This window comes from Rhinoraja longicauda, chromosome 28 (assembly GCF_053455715.1).
Source record: "Rhinoraja longicauda isolate Sanriku21f chromosome 28, sRhiLon1.1, whole genome shotgun sequence".
NCBI classification, from domain to species: Eukaryota; Metazoa; Chordata; class Chondrichthyes; order Rajiformes; family Arhynchobatidae; genus Rhinoraja; species Rhinoraja longicauda.
The window spans coordinates 10,948,471-10,969,175 of NC_135980.1; the positions used below are offsets into that span (position 1 = coordinate 10,948,471).

A 20,705-nucleotide genomic window follows, 5' to 3' on the forward strand; every position below is an offset into this window, starting at 1 on the left:
GTTTGTGGAACTGAATGTTCACATTAATGTCAGAATTGATGTCAGGGTGGCACACACAATGCTGCAGCTGCTGCCTCACAATGCCAGGGATCTAGGTTTAATCCTGACTTCTCGTACTGTCTGTGGAATTTGTGTGTGTTTTCTCCCACATCCCAAAGACGCGCAGGTTTGTAGGTTAACTGGCCTCTGTTTTTTAAAAAAAGCTTCCCCCAATGTGTACGGCATGGATGAGAAAGTGGGATAAAATAGAACTATTGTGAATGGGTGGTTGATGGTCAGCATGAACTCGGTGGGCCGAAGAGCCTATTTTCATGCTCTATCTCAAAATTAAATTAGTATTGTGTTGTGAAGGTCACAATTAGTTCAAAAACCAGAAACATAGATTGATAAAAATGCCAAGTATCTAGCCAACTGGCTACTTGGAGCACTGTAATATTTCTCTGAAAGCAGTCGACTACTATCCTACTTGGCAAAGATGATTAAGCAAATAGAAGATTGCCAAAACTGAATTTTGCAAATAACAGCCATCAGCAGTTCTTCTCAGCACTGGAAAAGTATCCAATTTGCATGCAGATGGACAAAATTGCTCATAAGTACTATTGATCACAAATATGATGTGGCTGCAAAAACATTCAATTCAAGTACTGGGCAAAGGATTTTAAAAATACCTTTATATATTTTTTCCCTTGTTCTCCAATTCTGTCCTCTCAAAATACTGGTAATTCTAATTGTAATGCGACCACAGCTTTAAACTCAGCAATCCCCTCTTTAGATCTCTCCACTTCTCTTAATGTAAAACCTACCCACATGTTTTGTCTACCCCATGTTCCTTTACATGGCTTGTTGTCAAATTTGGTTGTCAAGGGCCCTGGGACTTTATAGATACCAACATAAACCATAACATGCTAGAAATATTCAGCAGATCCGGCACTGTCCATAGGGAGAAACCTGGTGTCCACTGGCATTGTTTCCTGCCAATTTCCAGCAGTTTGTTATATTTTAATATTTCCAGCATCAGCAGTATTTTGATTTTGGATTACTACAAGAATACAAATTATTATTACTTCTTTGGTGGCCCAGTTATTGATCTAATCTAATTTAGAGCTGATTATTAGAAGAATCAACTGTTGTTAAAATTCCAACACGTTGATCCGTTATTCAAAAAGTAGATTTGAATTGTTTCCACCCAAATACCAAAAAGTTGAAGTTGCTGGAAATGTAAAACAAAATGGAAAATGCCAATAATTCCACAAGCAACATCTGCAGCAAATAAAACTTAACATTTCAGGCTTATAACCTTCCATCATGACGCAAGTTTTATGGATATTTGAGCCATATCATAGAGCTGAAAGATACCCTGGTTTTTTGGAGGCTCAATACAAGGTCATTAGCATGAAATATTAACTATGTAACTATTAAGGGGTATTTTTTCTAATGGGGGACACCCTCAATTTGACTATATACATGCCTTAATTGTTTAATGGGACCTGCCTTTTAATCTTTTAATGCCCCCCCTTAATTTTTATTCCCCCCTCTTAATTTCTGGGTTGCCGCAAGACTCGGTGCTGGGGCCCATTATTTACTATATATTAACGATTTAGACAAGGGAATTAAATGTGACATCCCCAAGTTTGCGGATGACACAAAGCTGGGTGGCAGTGTGAGCTGCGAGGAGGAGGCCATGAGGCTGCAGGGTGACTTGGATAGGTTCGGTGAATGGGCAGATGCATGGCAGATGCAGTATAATTGGATAAATGTGAGGTTATCCACTTTGGTGGCAAGAACAGGAAGGCAGATTATTATCTGAATGGTGTCAGATTAGGGAAAAGGGGAGGTACAACAAGACCTAGGTGAGCTTGCACATCAGTCACTGAAAGTAGGCATGCAGGTACAGCAGGCAGTGAAGAAAGCTCATGGCATGTTGGCCTTCATTGCGAGAGGATTTGAGTTTAGGAGCAAGGAGGTCCTACTGCAGTTGTACAGGGTCCTGGTGAGACCGCACCTGGAGTATTGTATGCAATTTTGGTCTCCTAATTTGAGGAAGGAATTCTTGCTATTGAGGGAGTGCAGCGAAGGTTCATGAGGTTAATTCCTGGGATGACGGGATTGACATATGATGAAAGAATGGGTCGACTCGGCTTGTATTCACTGGAATTTAGAAGGATGAGAGGGGATCTTATAGAAGCATATAAAATTCTTACAAGGATTGGACAGGCTAAATGCAGGAAAAATGGTCACAATGTTGCGGTAGTCCAGAACCAGGAGTCACAGTTTAAGAATAAGGGATAGGCCATTTAGAACTGAGATGAGGAAAATTTTCTTCATCCAGAGTTGTGAATCTGTGGAATTCTCTGCCACAGAAGGCAGTGGAGGCCAATTCATTGGATATCTTCAAGAGAGAGTTAGATTTAGCTCTTAGGGCTAAAGGAATCAAGGGATATGGGGTAAAAGCAGGAACGGGGTACCGATTTTAGATGATCAGCCATGATCATATTGAATGGCAGTGCTGTCTCGATGGGCCGAATGGCCTGCACCTACTTTCCTACGTTTCTATGAAACTCATAATCCGAGGTGTTCAGAAAGCTTTAAAAGATATCAGATTCACCATATGCTCACCTAAATCTATATCTGTAAAACCTTCTGCATTGATTGCATCTGAAGTATTTTTATCAATATTTTCCAGGCATAAACTGGCAAGCTGTGGTTCATCAAAGAGCCTAGCCTGAGAAGCAAATAAAACAAGTGGATTAGTTTTATAGACTTTACAATCAAGCACACTGCAAGGCTTCTGCAAATAACCGTTTTGGTGACAAAAATAATTTTAGTCAAAAATATATGCCATGCCAACGATCTCCCATTAGCCTCGAATGTTACATTTTCAACAATCTAGGCAAAACACAAATATCTCAACTGAACCCACTGTTTATGGCGTCAATTTGGAATTCAATTTTTAATTGTTTCATACAAAATGGCATAATTTATATTCTGATCAAACTTTTACAGATGTAATGACAAAAACAAAGTAAATTATCGGGAGAGGAGGAAGAGAAAGAAAAGCAATGCAGGTTAAACAAAACATCACCACCCACCCTGCGACAACCCCCTCTCAAAAAACTGTCCCATTCCTTTTAAGAAAATGGCAAATAACACAACAATTTCATGGGAAAAGCAATCTCTCTAGTACTTGGTTAACATTTGCCATTTTATGTTAGTTAGGTGCTCCTTAGTGCAGAATGCTGACAAAGGAGTTGGGCTCCAAACTGACACTTTTTAGCCTGTCCTGAACTACAATATTTCTACTGATGTAGTCTTATTTTTTTTTAAGTTAACACCTTTAATTTCAATCATCAATGTCAGGGCAAAAACTTTACAGAGATACTTCAGGTCTTTCGAGTGAATGTAGTTATCGAATTGTACAATGTTGTAATCTGACGATGGCTTTACATTAAGTGGGGCGGAATTGATCAGATTTGGTTAAAGAGTAAACAGATTGCTACTCATCCTCTATACGATATGTAGAATGAAACTAAATTACACATTTCAGGAGGCACCCTATTGATCTGTACTTCAATTTTTCACTTATGAGCTGATGGAAAAGTGTAAACCGGATCAGATAAACAGAAAATGCGGATTTTACAACAGCTTGCTACAATGAAAATATTATAAATCTAACCAACCCAAAAGAAAAATTGTACCAGTATTTTACCACAAAATATTTGGAATGGAGATCAAGTTACGTCTTTAAGAAGTAGTACCACATCCTTTCTGCAACAGTTACATTAAAATGAGTTGTGGAAAATCTGATTAGTCTTGATACACGAAAGCCAAATACATGAAACCATTATTAAAACCAGATGTATTGCTTCCTTAGCCTTTCAGGGTACAGTATTAAGCACCTTGTGCATTTTGATTCCTTCCTTCATATACGTTACTTATACACCAGACCTAACATCAACCCATCTTTTTCCTTAGGTCTAAAAATCTGTTACAGAATAAAGAACACCAGGTTCAGCAATGTAAATGCTGGAGTTGGCTTATGGATATAGATTGCCAACTAACAGGTTACTCTGCAACTAAATATTTTAGCTTTGTTTTAGCTTTAGTCTAGTTTATTATCACATGTACTGTGGTACAGTGAAAAGCTTTTGTTGCATGCTCACCAGTCAGCGGAAATATACATGATTACAATCAGGTCATCCACTGGAAACAGATACATGACAAAGGGTATAACATGAGTAAAGTTTAGTGCCAGTTAAAGTCTAGTAAAATCCGATCACAGATACTCTGAGGGTCTCCAATGAGATAGATAGTAGCTCAGGACTGCTCTCTAGTGTTGGTAGGATGGTTCAGTTGCCCGAGAACAGCTGGGAAGAAACGGTTCTCCATTTGACAATAAAGACTAAAAGAAAATCAGATCTCTGCTGCACAAATAATTAGCACGGCAAATTTGAACTGTACATTCAAAAAGCTTATTTCTATTCAAAGAATTACTCTATTTTAAAAATCTGAAATAACATGACTTCTGCTGATCAAAAAAGTGTGCTAATCAGATCAAACTGTAATCAGTTAATTATTCTATGATACGTAAATGGACTGCTCAGGACTGATTTTCAATGTACAACCCGCATCAATAAAATAGTTCTCAACATAATCCTTTTGTGCTTCTATAAACTTTATATGGAAGCAACAGCTGGCTGTTTAATCATTTGCTTTCAGTGCGATAAAGTGTCATGATAGAAATCATGTCATAATAATCAAAACAGTACTTAACGCAGAGCCAGAAATCTTACTTTGTATCGAGCCAAATTTTAAGTTAATAAAATAAGAATGACTGCTACTGCTAAATTTTGTTCTACCAAACATGCACCATTTATAATATATGCAATTTCTCAATGAACTGAAGCAAGCCTGATATCCTGAACCTGACTACTGTAAGTTTACTGGATCGTAGCAGAACCAGTCAAAGTTTCATTTGTTGGTCAGCATCATTGCTAATGAATTTTTCCATGATTGTTCAAAATAAGGTAACTTCAATTTAAACTTGTTCAAAACTGTTCGCCACTCACTCGCTAAAAGAACTTTTTTAAAGTATTTGATATTGTAGACTAAGCTTTCATAATTGATCACAAACTCAAGTCTAAAGCTAGAGGCCCAATACTTAAGAACGTTGCCTAGTCTGACACAAGCGATAACTCAAGGGAGAAAGATTTTATTCCTATATGTACTGATTTATGTTCAAGATGGTGATAGTATAATCAATCTCAAAACATGCTGACCTTTGGGGCATTCTCCAAATCATTTCTGGATGCTACCATATGCCACAATGTACCAAACACCAACAACATCTCATATCTATCTCACGAACGTGTCTATCTCACATACCACACATGTTGGCCAGTGTCATACATGAAAGAATGTCAATCAGCTCGGTACCATCACACACTGGACCTCACTTCACATGGAGTCATTCCTTCAAATGCTATTATCTGAAATTTTGAAATTTTACTGATCAGAAAAGAGTGCTAAATAATACTGCAGTCCTAGTTATCCACTGATGTAATCCAGAGGACATAATTTTTCCAAAATATCGACTGGAACAGGGCCATTCATTAAGATGGCAGATGAAGGATTGGGTTTGGATCTGTACAGAATGCCAGCAATTAAATCAAAATTTCTGCTTAGATTGCTGAAAACAAATTGTAAAATAATATTCTGAATTGATTAAAAAGCCAAATTTTATGAAATAATTTTAAAATGCATTTTCCTCAAGCCGAGAGTTAAAAATAGCCATTAACAACATGTGTGAAACTGCTTTTTGAAAGACTTTCCCTTAAGTCTCTTCCCCTTAAAATCTATATCACATCTGGAAAGGATTCTCAAAATCTTGTACAATTGAACCCCCGCCCCCCATTATATATAAATATAAAAACAAAACTTTTTGTTTATTATGGCATTTACAGAGTACTATGTTTACAGAACCATTATGCTGCAGCAAGTAAAAATTTAATTGTTGAGTTTCAGGATATACAAGAAAACACTCTCAATTCTTGACTATCCTTTATCCTTCGGTCCGGTCTTTCCGCACCTACAATTGTGACATTTCTGATCCCGTCCACTACTTTCCTATACCTCTTCCCAACCTGTTTATCTTTACCATTCATGCACAATCCCTCTATGCCAGGAAAGGTCCTCTACTTCTTCCTTGAAAGGTCCTTCCTTGAAAGAGGCCCTACCAGTTTCCCTCCACAACACATTCTCCCACCCGGAAGAACTCATTTTCACAATGAATAACTTTTGTCGACTTTGCTCACTTCAAAAAAAAAATCAAAAAGTGCAGGTAAGTATTGGGACTCTCACGGGCCCAAACTATGCTCGTCATTTTGTGAGATAAATGGATCAATCTTCATTTCAGTCAATACTTGTCTGGTGGATTGACAACTTAATTGATGTCGTTTTCTCCATTTTAATTTTTTTTAAAACTTGCCAATTTCTACCTTGTTCTTGCCCTTCTCTTTTCACCAATAGAGCCTGACCTGCTGAGTGTTTCCAGCATTTTCCGCTTCAAAAGTCTGCATGTCACATTCCCCCCCACCCATAATTCACTCTAACTCATTCCCTCCAAATATCTTGAAAGCTTACTTCTTTAAATATGTAATCTAGCAGACAAAATTAAAATATATGATCATTAAATCTCAGAAATGAAAGGCTAAAAATACACGTGCATATAAAATGCAACTGGATAATAAGTATTGTCATTATATTTTAAGTTTGACCATTAATATTAATATTTGAATTAAAGTCCACCTCTCCACATTCCAAAATACTACTGAGCTGGTTAAACAATTCTCCTTAAGCGAATGAGCCACCGTGAAAACTTCTGCTTGTCTCTAATACTGCTTCATTAAAATAATTCCATCACTGAAGCAAAAAACAGACTAAATTGCCAACCAATTTTTAAACAACTATTTTCCAGATATCCAAAAATTTAAAATATAATCAGGATGAAATGATTTTGATTGATTTGTGATCTCATGCAGCATAACACAGATTAGCACATCACAATTGAATACATTTATGCAAGATACTATAATTGTGATCTTCAATGAGCTGTTTTTTTGGTTTAATTAATTTCCACAAATGAATAAAAATGCAGTTATAATTACAGGTGATAAATAGAAAGCACAGGAAATTTAGCAGCTTCTTTACCCCTCCAAAAAAAAAATCCACCAACAATTTTCTACTAGATTGCTTTTCAGGTCTCTCCTGCCCTACCTCTCCCTCTCCAACTTGGTCTCCTTCCTTAATTTCCTCGTCCCCGTTTAGTTCTCTCTCTCGATCCTCCCTGTTCCGTGGCCATACAGAAACTGAACCCTGGGATCCAGATGGCTGTCCCACGAATGCTTCACCTGACCTTATGCAGGTATTACCACATATAGCTCTGTGCCTCTGGAATATTATTAAAAACAGTTTTAAAAGCTGAAATTTTAAAATTTAAATACCACAGCTATGTATGGTACAAAAAGGACACATGATAGGGAACAATAATTTCAGCATAGAAAAATCAAGCTGCAAGACATCAATTGTGCTTGATTTTATCCCAAGGTTCCCTCTAAGACATTGCTGTATTCCATGTACCTGATACAATAACTCCTAGCATATCCTGCATCGACTTTTCCAAAAATAAAGTAGCTTCCCAGCCTTCCTATTAAACCAAAATAGTTAGTTACCTACTTTTCCTGGAATCCACCATTGAACAATTGGCTTTTAAATCATCCCTATCTTTCAACTGTGTGGCAATTTCCCAAGCCTACCCCACTGGATTTCAGATTTGATTGATCCCTTATCTACCCATTTATCCATATTTCTTCTCAGTTTCACCTACCACTTTCCCCATACTTTTAACATGTTCAGCTGACCCAATTTCTCAAATACATTAAAGTATGTGTTAACAGCATTTGTGTTTTTCATGCTGCCGTTCAGATATTTTGAAAGTTATAGTATCTATTCTGGTAGTCTTGTCGCGCAGTTTTGCAATTTCAAAAGTAGAAAACTCTAGGATATGCAGAGGTAAGCTTTTTTAAATATTTGGCAACTCTCCAAAAAGTTAAAAATTCAACTTGTGTTTGGTCAAAAGTTGCCCAAGGCTTTCACCAATATTAAAAAACTCTAATACTAGGTTATGCTGCATCGGATCTTACACAATGAAATTCAAATTCTCAGGCCCAACACAGCAGGATAGTCTAAAGGTGCTCAGATTATGACATCGACACAAGCTACTACAGTTCCCAAGAATCTAGCTAGTACTTGATAACTATCAGTTTACTATCAGTTCAGAATTCCAGTAGAGTTGCTTACTTTAATCAACGTATCTGACAAATGTGATGATTCAAACCCAGAAATATACCTACAGAATCCCTCGCATTTCTGCCTAGTTTATTTAAATTATGTCTTAACCACAACCAAACCACTCCATGGCCTAATCCTAATCAGCAGCACGATGACATGCAAGAGCAACTCAGACTGATTTTCCCCTAGATTATGTTTTCTCCCATGGAAGAATTAACAACTTAAAATTACTACCTTTTCCCTGCCCCATACTTTAAAGATTTTGAACTCAACAGAATTGGCAAACTGAACCACTATCTCAGTTATGTTTAAAACAAGGTATGGGACATCAATGATATATAAAGGTACATTTGACCAATAAAACCTCCCATTCAATATGTATCAAAGTATAATTATTTAAAATGATAAGGAACTTGTTTTTACCTTTCCTTACAAGTTCATGATCAGATTCAAATTAAGTGTATCCCGCTGTGACCATTTAAAAACATGTATTTTCAATTTATAAATTACCAGCTACTCTTCATTTATCCAACATTTGCTAATCTCTTTACTTAAAAAGGTTCAGGCAAGCTTTACTTGTGGTTTGTGAATAAACATGTCCAGCAGATACGGAGCCATACAGATTTGGTTCCCAGTCTGAGCTCCATCACGTAATTAGAGTCACCATTAGGACATTTGGCTATGGTTGAGAATATTTTCAGGTTCTGATGAAAGGTCACTGGTTTGAAAGTCTCCCTCCACAAACCAAGTCTGACCCAAGTATTTCCAGCATTCACAACATTTTACATTTGCACATCAAGGAAAGGTGACTTTTGAAAGAAAAAGTATTAGATCGTAATAACCTTCTGGAACTGAAAACAAAATAGATGATTCCAGAGACCAAGTGGCTGATTAGGGAAATGGTTCGTTTTTTTGTTGGCTGGGCTCAAGTAGAGATGTCAAGTTTAAGGGAGGAAACTTGAGTGCCAATCGTGATACCCTGTGAGTCCTAATGCAAGTCATTATGTGGAGACTGGACAAGGAAAGATCACATCATTGTGACGTTTAAGATTTATGAGAATTAATGCAACACATCAGTTTGGTTAGTAAATTCTGAAACACTCAATATTGGCAGCTTCACTGCCAATGGTTAAGTAGGTCAATCTTGAGACGGTCAGTCAACATTCTAGCAGTTAAACAATGAACTGGATTAAGTAAATTGATGGGGGAAAAAAATATCATGAATTCCTTTCCAGCACATTCTTTCTTAAAGCTAGCCCATCCAAGATAAATTAGCCCAGTGACGAAAATGTCCTTTACGTAATGGAACAGCAAGGTGGACCAAAGCCAGTTCTTCAGCATTGTAAAACGTCATGTTTATTCTGGAGGCTGTTTGTAATATCTTGCTTTTTAAGCACAGAGGTCACATCTCAAAATCAAAATTGTAGGCTTATAAACTTTGAGTAATAGGATCAACACTTACCATTTTTCTGAGTTTCTTCTGCAGACAGATATCATGCACGACATGAATGTTCCAACGTACCTGTGTAAGAAGCATAAATGCATTGTCTGCTCGGAGATTCTTCTTCAAGAACTCCACACAGTGTGCTTCAAGGGCAGGTACTGCATACTTTTTAGCAGTGTACAATGTAGTCATAACAGTCTCTGGCCCAATCTGGACTTCGTCGGAATACAGGAATCTGGAGTGGAAAATAAAGCATGTCAATGGTCAGTTATTTGACCAAAACAGAAAATAACACACAGGCAGAACATGAATTTGATTGAGCTATGACAAAGTGGGCTATGATTTTACTATGCAAATGCACTGCAAGAGGCTAGGTACATAAGTGTAAATAATTTGCAAGAATATTTTTCACCAAGTTCAAATTAGCAATAGTGACAGTTTGCATTACTTAGCAAAAGGTTGATTTGGAAATGTTGAAATAATTTGAATTCATTTTGTACGCCAAAGTATTTAGTTTGGAAGGTTGGTCTGGGCTTCACAATTTGTGTACTTTTCTGTTAATAGGGTGCACCATATTGAAATTCTGCATTCTGGAAAAAATGTAGGGAACATGCTTGGTTAAGGTCGGTCACTGGACATGATTTGCATCTATATTTGAAACCACTGGTCAATTATTTGATGATTACATGCAGTAATCGTCAAATAATACCCCCCCCCCCCCCTAGATTTTGGGTAGAAGCATGTCTTTTTGAGCAATCCCTTGGAATGAAGGATGAGCAGTTATTTGGGCTATAATGTGGGACCTGCAAACAGTGTCACAGATGAGGTAGGAGTGCCTGACATAGCGGGTACATGGTGTGTGCTTACCGCCATTTATGCTGGCCATCTCTGCGCTCTTGTTGAGAGTCAAGTGTTTGTCATATGTACCAACAAAACCTCGATTAAATTTTTACTTGCAGTTTAACAGGCCCATAAAAACAATAGACACAAATTATATGTTTTTTTAATTCAATAAATTAACTATAATACCAAAATACTTAGTACAACCAAAGACAGTCCAGAGAAGTTCATTGTTGCAGCAGTTAGTGTCATGTAATGTTCATGAGCCTGATGGCTGTAGGAAGAATCTATTCTTAAACCTGGTGGTCAGTTTTCAGGCTCCGGTTACCCCTTCTCTGACAGGAGGAGCGAAATGAGAGCGTGGCTAGGGTGGGGTGGGCCTTTAATGATATTGACTGCCTGATTGAGGCAGTACCTCCAATTAGTCTCTTTGGTGGTGAGGAGGTCAGAACCTGTGGTGGACAAGGTGGCATCTACCTCGCTCTTTGTAATCTCATTCGTTCTTGGGAGTTTGAGTTACCAAACCAGACAGACCATGGTGCAATCAGTCATTATGCATTCTACCATTTACCTGTAGAAGTACAATAAAGTATTCGTTGACATACTGAATCTCCTTACATTTCTCGGGAAGTAGAGTCATTGATGACCTTTCTTTGTCATTACACCAATGTGCTGGGTGCAGGACAGATTTGCAGATATATGCACATCCAGGAACTTCTTGTTGACTCTACTCCGCTGTTCTGTCAATGAAGACAGGTTTGTGGATCCTCAGCCTTCCTCTTCTAAAATCAACAATCAGTTCCTTGGTTTTACTGATGTTGAGAGCAAGGTTGTTGTTCTGGCACCATTCCATTAGATTTTCAATCTCTCTCCTGTACTTCGACACTTTATTACCAGTTATTCAACCAACAATGCTGGTATCATCAGCAAATTTTAAAATGCCATTGAAACTGTGTCTGAATACGTAGTCATTGATAGAGAGATTAGAGCAGGGGACCAAGCACACAGCCATGAAGTGCACTTGTGCTAATGGTTATTGAGGAGGAAATGCTGCTGCCAATTCACATTGATTGTGGTCCATCAGTGAGGAAATCAAAATAACCAGTTACACAGGGATAAGCAGGGACTCAGTTCTCCAAGTTTGATAAGTTTAGAGGGGTTGATGGTGTTGAACACTGAGCTGCAGTCATTGAACAACAGCCTGACGTACAAGTGCAGGAAAGATGGCTGAAGAAGGGTCACCCATTCCTTCTCTCCTGAGATACTGCCTGTCCCGCTGAGTTACTCCAGCATTTTGTGTCTAGCCTGACGTACATGTTCTTATTGTCCGAATAGTCCAGTGCAGTGGAGAGCCAGCAAGATCGCATTCCCTGTTGATCTATTATAGTGGTAGGCAAATTTGTAATGGGTCCAGGACCTTATTAAAGGAAGTTAATATACATCATAAATAGCCTTTCTGAGCACTTCATCACTGCACCAGTGGGTAGTTAGAGTCATCGCACATTACTCTCATTGAGAACAGGTATTATTGATACCCTTTTAAAGCAGGTGAGAACCTTGGACCTTAGCAATGATAGACTGAAGATGTGCAAACACTCCAGGTTTTAAGAACTGAATCAGATACACCATCAAGGATGGATTCTGTTGGGCTCAGCCTCATATGAAGGATTTTCTGACATCGGCTTCAATATCTGCGAATACAATGTTATTGGGCATTGTGTTGACCCGACAAGGTACATCATTCATTGCTCCCCTTTACAAAAAGATTGAGGAACTCAATATTCCAATGCTGGACCAAATACAACTATTCCATTTTGAGCAGCCATGGACCAGGGATGCCCAGTCATTCTTTTTCCCCAGGAGGATCTAATAACATCCTTGGGACATTTCCTTGTGGCAGATTGCAGTGCCAAAACACAATAGCAATTGGGGATCTCTTGTCGGATTTACAAACTGTGTAATTATGGCCTCTATGCTGGGAATTTGGCATGTGAAAGGACGCTAATGTGGTTCACTTATCCTGTGCGTTGATTTGAAGAGGTTTACAGAACAAGCATTGTTGGTACTTCTCCTGTGCTTTGGCAGTGCTCACTGTGGACTGTCTCAGATCATTTGACCATGTGTTCAGAGAGAAGTTTACGGTCTTGATTTTCTTGCACAGCTAAAAGCTGGCACACTAAAAGTGATGGGAATTTCAAAGTCTGCTTTCATGCAAAAAGTGGTCCAGATTTTCCAGGGTCTCGGAGGACCTTTATTGAGTGGTGTTGTACAAGTTGAGTGGAGGACATCAGTTTAACAAGGGTTAAGTGCAGGCCGCATTCTTTCATATGTTTCACTGATCAAAAGATATCCAAGGGCTTGGAGGACGATTGGAAATGTAGTAACCGAGGTAAATGATCACCTATGATTATACTGAATGATGATGCAGGCTTAAAGGGAGAAATGGCCTGCGCCTACTTTCTAGATTTCAAATCCATTTTTATTTCTATCACCTTGACCTCAAAACCATGATTTAAACAGAACCATGATTTATACATTAATGACTTGGATGAAGGGATTAAAAGTAACATTAGCAAATTTGCAGATGACACAAAGCTGGGTGGCAGTGTGAACTGCGAGGAAGATGCTATGAGGTTGCAGGGTGACTTGGACAGTCTGTGTGAGTGGGCGGATGCATGGAAGATGCAGTTTAATGCGGATAAGTGTGAGGTTATCCACTTTGGTGGTAAGAATAGGAAGGCAGATTATTATCTGAATGGTGTCAAGTTAGGAAAAGGAGACGTACAACGAGATCTGGGCATCCTAGTGCATCAGTCACTGAAAGGAAGCATGCAGGTACAGCAGGCAGTGAAGAAAGAGGTCCTTCTACAGTTGTACAGGGCCCTAGTGAGACCGCAAATGATGTACTGTGTGCAGTTTTGGTCTCCAGATTTGAGGAAGGATATTTTTGCTATTGAGGGCATGCAGCGTAGGTTTACTAGGTTAATTCCCGAAATGGCGGGACTGTCGTATGTTGAAAGACTGGAGCGATTAGGTTTGTATACACTGGAATTTAGAAGGATGAGAGGGGACCTTATTGAAACATATAAGATTATTAAGGGGTTGGACACGTTAGAGGCAGGAAACATGTTCCCAATGTTGGGGGAGTCCAGAACCAGGGGCCACAGTTTAAGAATAAGGGGTAGGCCATTTAGAACAGAGATGAGGAAAAACTTTTTCAGTCAGAGAGTTGTAAATCTGTGGAATTCTCTGCCTCAGAAGGCAGTGGAGGCCAGTTCTCTGAATGCTTTCAAGAGAGAGCTAGACAGAGCTCTTAAGGATAGCGGAGTCAGGGTGTATGGGGAGAAGGCAGGAACGGGATACTGATTGAGAATGATCAGCCATGATCACATTGAATGGTGGTGCTGGCTCGGAGGGCCGAATGGCCTACTCCTGCACCTATTGTCTATTGTGACTTAAGAAAAATCAATTTCGAAGGTCTCATGGACCCTGTATAGAAACATCTTCTCAGACAACACCTCACACTACCAGAATACTCTTTGAAAACAAAATGCAAAATTTCACTTTAGGAAGTCGTAGTTGCAGTAAAAGTCTAATAATCCATTAGGCAATTTTTCAGAAATGCCAATGGTTTGGCATGTGCCTTAACAAGTGCCGATTCCCATGCTCCCTCCAGACGCACCTAGTTCTGTATCTCCTGCTTCCTTGAAACATACGAGAGCACCAGAAAATATATTATACTACAATGCTATGCAACATCTGAGAAAAATGGTTTAAATGTGCTAGATATTAACTGGAATAACATCCCAGTCCAGAAAATCTGCCAGCCTGGCACCACCAAAATCCCAAGCCTGCTGGAGAAAGTTTTACAGCAATCGGAAAATCTCAAAAAGAATTGCAAAACAACTCCTGTAAACGATGCTAGGTTGTCTCACGGAAGGAGGAATATTATCAGTAATAAAATCACAACTCACATCAACGCTACCTCGAGTACATTACATTTCAAAAACAGTCTTTATCAAAATGTTAACAAATAAAGCCCACCACAATTAAGATGGCTAAATCTACCTTTTCCTGAATGTCCACATGAATTTACAGCTAAGAGAAATGCTTGTAGGAGCTTCGCACAAATTAGTTGCCTTGCATGTACAACAAAATGTTGTCATATTGTGACTAATTAGTGACACTAACCATACAAAATAGGACAATCTATGTGATTAAACCAAGGTGGTTGCAGCTGGATGACTTTACCGAGTACCATGAGAATTGAGACCCTGCCTTTAATCAGACAAAGTTTAACTACAGCTATGCTAACAAAAGCCAATCATTTTATTTCATCCAATCCTGGTTGCAAGACATCTGAACAAAGATAGCCGGCAGTAAACTAAACATAAAAGAATACAATGCTAAGATTACAAAAAATATTTGGAAGTGCACTTAAAGTGAAGATTAACACTTTACAACCAATTAGCAAGTCACTTTTAAAACTGCACTTGAACAATTTATTGGAGCAACCATGGTCACATTCCTATTCTATTCAAGGAACCAACAGGAACACACACATATGAATCTAACCTAAAAAGCTTTCTAAATCCTAAAATGGACGCAATTTGTATGTTTATTGCATGAAATCTAATATCCATTTGGAAAGAAAAAGATTCATCAAATCCACTCTTGGCCAAATCCAAGACCAAAATACACTCAAGTATTTAACAAATTGTTGTTATCAAATGTTTAACATACTTAAACATCCAAAACTGATTCAGAAAAGTGTGATCAGGCTAAAGTTACCAAATCTTCAGTAATGTTTCTTTAAATTCCTCAGATGTGGAAAGAAACATTTTACAATCAGTTAAATGGGAGTCTGCTCTAAATTCAGTCAGAACAGTAAAGCAGTGTGTTTGTTCTTGTATTGCATATTAGTATTGGAGGAACAGCACCTCATATTTCATTTGGGTAGTTTACAACCCAGTGGTATAAACGTTGAATTCTCTAATTTTAGGTAACTTCTACATACACTCTCACCCTCCCCCTCCAGCATTTTGTGTCCATTCCCAATGACCTAGCAGGTAAAGGGCATCCATATGCAAGGCATAGAAAGCTATGGACTTAAAGTGGATGTGGGATTAGTGCCTATGGACAAAAAGGTCAGCAAGGACATAGTAAGCTAAAGGGCCCGTCTGTGTTGCACAACAATGGCCTTTTATATAAATGAAACAAGTCACAGCTTTATGATGCAACTATCTTTGGAAGAAAATATTATTCAGGGTTGTATCTACTCTGTACCAAATAGTTCCAGAGAGAGTGTACATATCATCAAACAAGACAAATTGTGATAATTCTCAGTTGAGTAACCCACCATCACTGTCCAGGTTCAAATAAAATAAAATGTCACTAATATACGTGTACAAATAAAACTACCACTCTACTGTAGGCTGCATCCACACTTTTAAGCACGTTTTTGAAAGATACCAATGTAAATAAGTCATAATAATTAAGAAACCAGGAGAAAAATTGAGACATTGCTGTCAACATCTCCACTGTTCAAGATATACATAAAACATGTAAGATCAAACTCCAACCCAGCTTAGCACAGTAAAGCTGTGCATTTTGCGATAGCGGTGTTTAAAAGGCTGCACATGAAGCTTAAAGAAGGGAAACAAAACAATGTTTAAAAACAGTGGGAGGGAGGGCAGTGGAACGGAGGTTCAATTCCACATCAGAGCGCAAGTGAAAAGAAGGCGTGGCGTTAAACAGAAAAATCTGAAAAAGAAAAAAAGGGAAACAAAACATTGATAGCTTATATTGAAAAGAACCAAAATAGGAAGTGCTTTGTAAAATAACAATGCAATTGACGAATGGGGACCACTTTAAGTTGCTCCGCTGCGAGTTCATAAATAAAATGAGAAGAGAATGTAATAAATCAAATGAGATGTCTCCGTTTCCACAGAAGAGTGCTCAATCTTGTATACATTATCCAACAAAAAGCATACCTCGTCACCAACAAAAACAGTCATAGGTTTGGGCAATCTAATGGGAGTACCTTTTTTTAAAAAAAAGACGGGGGTTGGTAAGCTAACAAGAAAGTTCTGGTCTAGAGAGCCCCGGCATCAGACAGTGCTGCAATCTCTTGCGGACCACTTGAATGAATGGCTGGAGATGTAAGAGACCGCCCGCCTTCCTTTCCTTTCCTTTCCTTTCTTTCCTTCCTTCCTTCCTCCTGCCTCAGGGCGTGATCCAGAGAGAAAACTACCTCTTCCCTGCGGTTTTCTCCAAGAAAAAAAGCTGCAGACTAAATAACGGCGGGTCGAGAAAAATCCTGGCACGAAAGACCATTGATTAATTTTTTAAATAATAATGGAATTGAAAAATGCCCATGCGAAACAAGCAATTACATTGTATTCTACTGTACACGAACACATTTATCTGAATCCGAATAATAAAATGGAGAAAGCATAACAATGGGAATCAAGAGAAACTGACCGTCAAAACAAAAAGGGTTTTTTTAAAATGGGAAAAATGTAACCGTTAAAAGTAATAAAACGAGAATAGTAGTGTCGGCGAATGGAACAAGACGGCAAAGCTGCCTGCTGACCCGATACAATGGTGGGGAGGAAAGATTAAAAAGCTCGCCATCCTCGAGTCGAGTGAATGGCTGCCGCTGAGCGGAGCCGCCGCTCGCTGCCGGTGACCGAGCGACCGACCGACCGAGCAGCCGGCCGGCCAGGCCTCGGGCCCGCCGTTTAAATGTTTAAACCGTCAACCGCCACAACGGCCGCACCGGTCCCGAGGCCGCACTCACTTCAGCAGCGCGAGGAAGGCGGCGGGCTCCACGTCGGGCAGCTCGATCTCGGTGGAGGTGGTGGCCATGCCGCCGTTGAACATGGCGTCGAAGACGGCGCTGCCGACGGCCAGCACGAAGCGGTGAGCTGGGATGCGCTGCGTCCCCATCCCCTTGCCCACCAGGAAGTGCACGTCGCTCAGGATCTCGTTGTTGAACAGGAAGGCGAAGCGCTCCTTCACCGTCGGTTTCGTGGCCTGCCAGTTGTACATGGGCTCCCGGTAAATCACCACGGCGGCGGCTGCAGCGGCCGCTGCCGCCGCCGCCGCACCCCCTCCCGGGACGGCCCCTAGTATCGAGGGAGGTGGCGACGAGCCGGTGCCGAGTGTCGGGCTGCCCGAACCGCCGCCATTAGGAACGTTGACTCTGTTGCAGGCGCTGAGGTTGCTCCCTCCCGCCGCCATCTTGAAGTGGCATCTGTTTACAAACAGCGAGCTGGGCAGCGTGGCCTCCTTAAAGGCAGCGGGGAGGCTGAGGTAGTTAACTCTCCCCACTCATGCCCGCTGCACGGTCGCACAGTAAGTCTTTGAGGTTGCAAAGAAAGACAGGAAGCAAACCTTCGCATCCCACAAACTATTTGATGAAAACCCTAATAAAGGTTGTTCACAACCCTGCTTTCCTCTCCTGAAGAACGTTCATGTTAGTCATGATTTCCCAAGCTGGAGCAATCACGGCCACACACTCAGAAATGTGCCTCTGCTGCAGCTCTGGGGACATTTAGTAAGAACATCCTGAAACAACAGGGCAGTGAAGAGGAAGACCATCAGCTAGTGGTGGGTCAAATAATTATTTGCCAGCCTCGTGACCACTGGTTTTGACTTTCTCATCAATATGTGGTTTGTGATGGAGGGTTGTGTGTTGACCAACATAGTCCTCAATGCCCTGGGGTATGACACTGGCTTAACCCGAAGAGAGACGGGCTCGAACTGCCATAATAAAACTCCAGAACTCTGGCTCTATTACATGTCCAATTCCATCACTTACCTATCATCCAGAATGTGTACAACAACGTAGCCTCTGCTGTCACGGATGGCTGTCCCAGTCTGAACTTGAAGATAGCATATAGAACGGTACAACATAGGAACAGGTCCTTTGGCCCGCAATGTCTGCATCAAACATAATGCCAAGAGCAACTCTTATCTGCCTGCACATAATCAATATCTCTCCAATCCCTGCATACCTATCTGCCTATCCAAAAATCTCCGAAATTCCACAATTATATTTCCCTCCATCATGGTGGTGGGCAGTTTACTCATTACTCCGTATGAAAAAAAAACTTGCCCTGCATATCTCGTTTAATCTTCACCCCTCTCACCTTAAGGTTGTATCCTCTCGTATTTGACATTTCCACCCTGGGAAAAGGGTTCTGATTGTGTACCCCCTCTAATGCCCCTCATATTTTTATGCACTTCTATCAGGTCTCACCTCAACCACCAGTGTTCAAGAGAAATTATCTGTTGAAGATGGATACTCTTCTTTCCTACTTCTACGCTCGGCTTTGTCAGGGTGGGGACAGGGATGACCAAGTTGCGACCGAGAACCGCACTGAGATCCTGAGCTGCTTCACTGTTGTGGTTCAACATGATGCCAACTCACTCGGGTAATTTCTCCAGCCTCAGCTGGACATCCAGGATTCACAGATTGGACTGGGAACACTGAAGGTTCACAGGCACCTGATCTGGGCTGTGCCCTCACAGCTGAAGAGCAACAAGGCTCGGATTGTGGCTGGTCTCAAACCAGCGCTTCTGGACAGCAACTGCACCATCAAGAAGATGTTGGTGGAAATAATTCATGCCATGGCCCAGGGAGGGTACCTGGATCGATGAATAATAATCATGTCCTTTATCCTGGACCACTATATCCTTTCCAGGAACTTGGGCAACCCATTCCCACTGCATAAAGATGTGTCACCAAGATTGAACTGCAATATTTGAAGCTATGATGTTCTTCCTGACAGAACTGGAGAGCAAGGAGGATATACACTGCTCCACATCATCAGTATGCCCCAGTATATCAGCTACCTGACAATGCTGTGTTACTCTGCAAGATGAGTTGCCTGGAAAATGAGTTTTCTGAGTGCTCAGACACTCATATCTTGGCTTCTCTTGGCAGTTTGCTGCCAACAGAGGAGAAAGGCTGTACTGCTGCTGCACTGGGATGCCTGTAGATCATGAGCCTAAACAGCTGTGCATCAGTCATGGAAATGTGGGAGAAGCAGATTTTGTGCCTGGCCAGTGATTGGACAGAGGGGTCAGAACAAACCCCAAATAAATTTCTCTTTCAGGACTAGAAAGAGAAATTGCTCCAGCCATTGTCCCTGACCACCATCACTAAGGAGCAATGAAGCAATGAAATATCTTCCACAATCTGTCAATCAGTGCCTGAGAGTGAACAGCGCCGATCTGTGACAGAGTGTGAGAGCTTTCCCTATCTGTCCATCTGTGTGCTCTGACTGAGATGGTCTTGGAGCCCGAGTCCACGGTATCTGTGAAGAAACACTGTGACAGTCATCACTGATCTCCTGCAGTCCAAGCACCTACATGTAGATGGTTTCATGGCAGATGTGATGGAGTCCCTCAAGAAGCTCTTGCCAATGATGAGTGTTGGCCTCATCATCCAATTTTGCCCTGAAATTGTAATAGGAATTTGATCTTTCTACGGGGCTATCTTCACCCAACTTCGTGCTGCTGTGCTGACCAATGCTGTAAATATGTATTAATAAGTTCAAATTGATTATGTAATGAGATGAATCCTGTAAATTTCCCAGAGGAGAGATTCCCTACTTGAAGTCTATCCGGTTGGGACCTTTGGGACTGGCGCTGTCCCGTCCTGTTTACGTGTCACACTCTGTCTGCAATTGGGAGTTCAACATGACAACAGTTTCTATTTTTGTATCTTTGTATTTTTGGTTTACTTGGCATGTTTTTTTTTAATGTATCTTTAGTTTTTCAAAAATCATCTTACATTTATTGAAACCTTCATTCTTTTGTTCTGGGGACACAGCTGTTTGTTACCACTGTGTCAAACATGTGATGGGGAGCCCCATGAGTATTCCGCAAACGTCTAACTGCATGCACATGTGCATTCACGATGAAAGTCAACAAACAGCCTGCTGGGGGAAGTCAGAGGGTCCAGCTGCATCTGTGGCAGGAATGGAATTGTTTATGTTAGAGGTTGAAACCCTGCAATGGAACTAAGGGTAGAGGGAGATAGTTAGTATACATAGGTGAGAGC

At 40.3% G+C, this 20,705-nt stretch overlaps 1 protein-coding gene across 5 annotated transcripts in view; it reads right to left on the bottom strand.

The window, feature by feature from the left end:
• Nucleotides 1-18,052, bottom strand: part of LOC144607381 (BTB/POZ domain-containing protein 2-like) — a 30,597-nt gene extending 12,545 nt beyond the window's left edge. The window contains exons 1-4 of one of the 5 annotated variants that reach the window (XM_078424187.1): nt 17,433-18,052; nt 9,809-10,025; nt 7,273-7,446; nt 2,617-2,722 (exon numbers count right to left, since the gene is read on the bottom strand). In XM_078424187.1, coding sequence (XP_078280313.1) covers nt 2,617-2,722; nt 7,273-7,446; nt 9,809-10,025; nt 17,433-17,875 — 940 coding nt within the window. In that variant the 5' untranslated portion in view covers nt 17,876-18,052. Of the gene's footprint in view, nt 1-2,616; nt 2,723-7,272; nt 7,447-9,808; nt 10,026-17,113; nt 17,204-17,432 lie in introns of those variants that run through there. The other 4 variants (XM_078424188.1, XM_078424191.1, XM_078424189.1 and 1 more) reach the window with 4 other exon arrangements.
• Between the last annotated feature and the right edge of the window lie 2,653 nt (nt 18,053-20,705).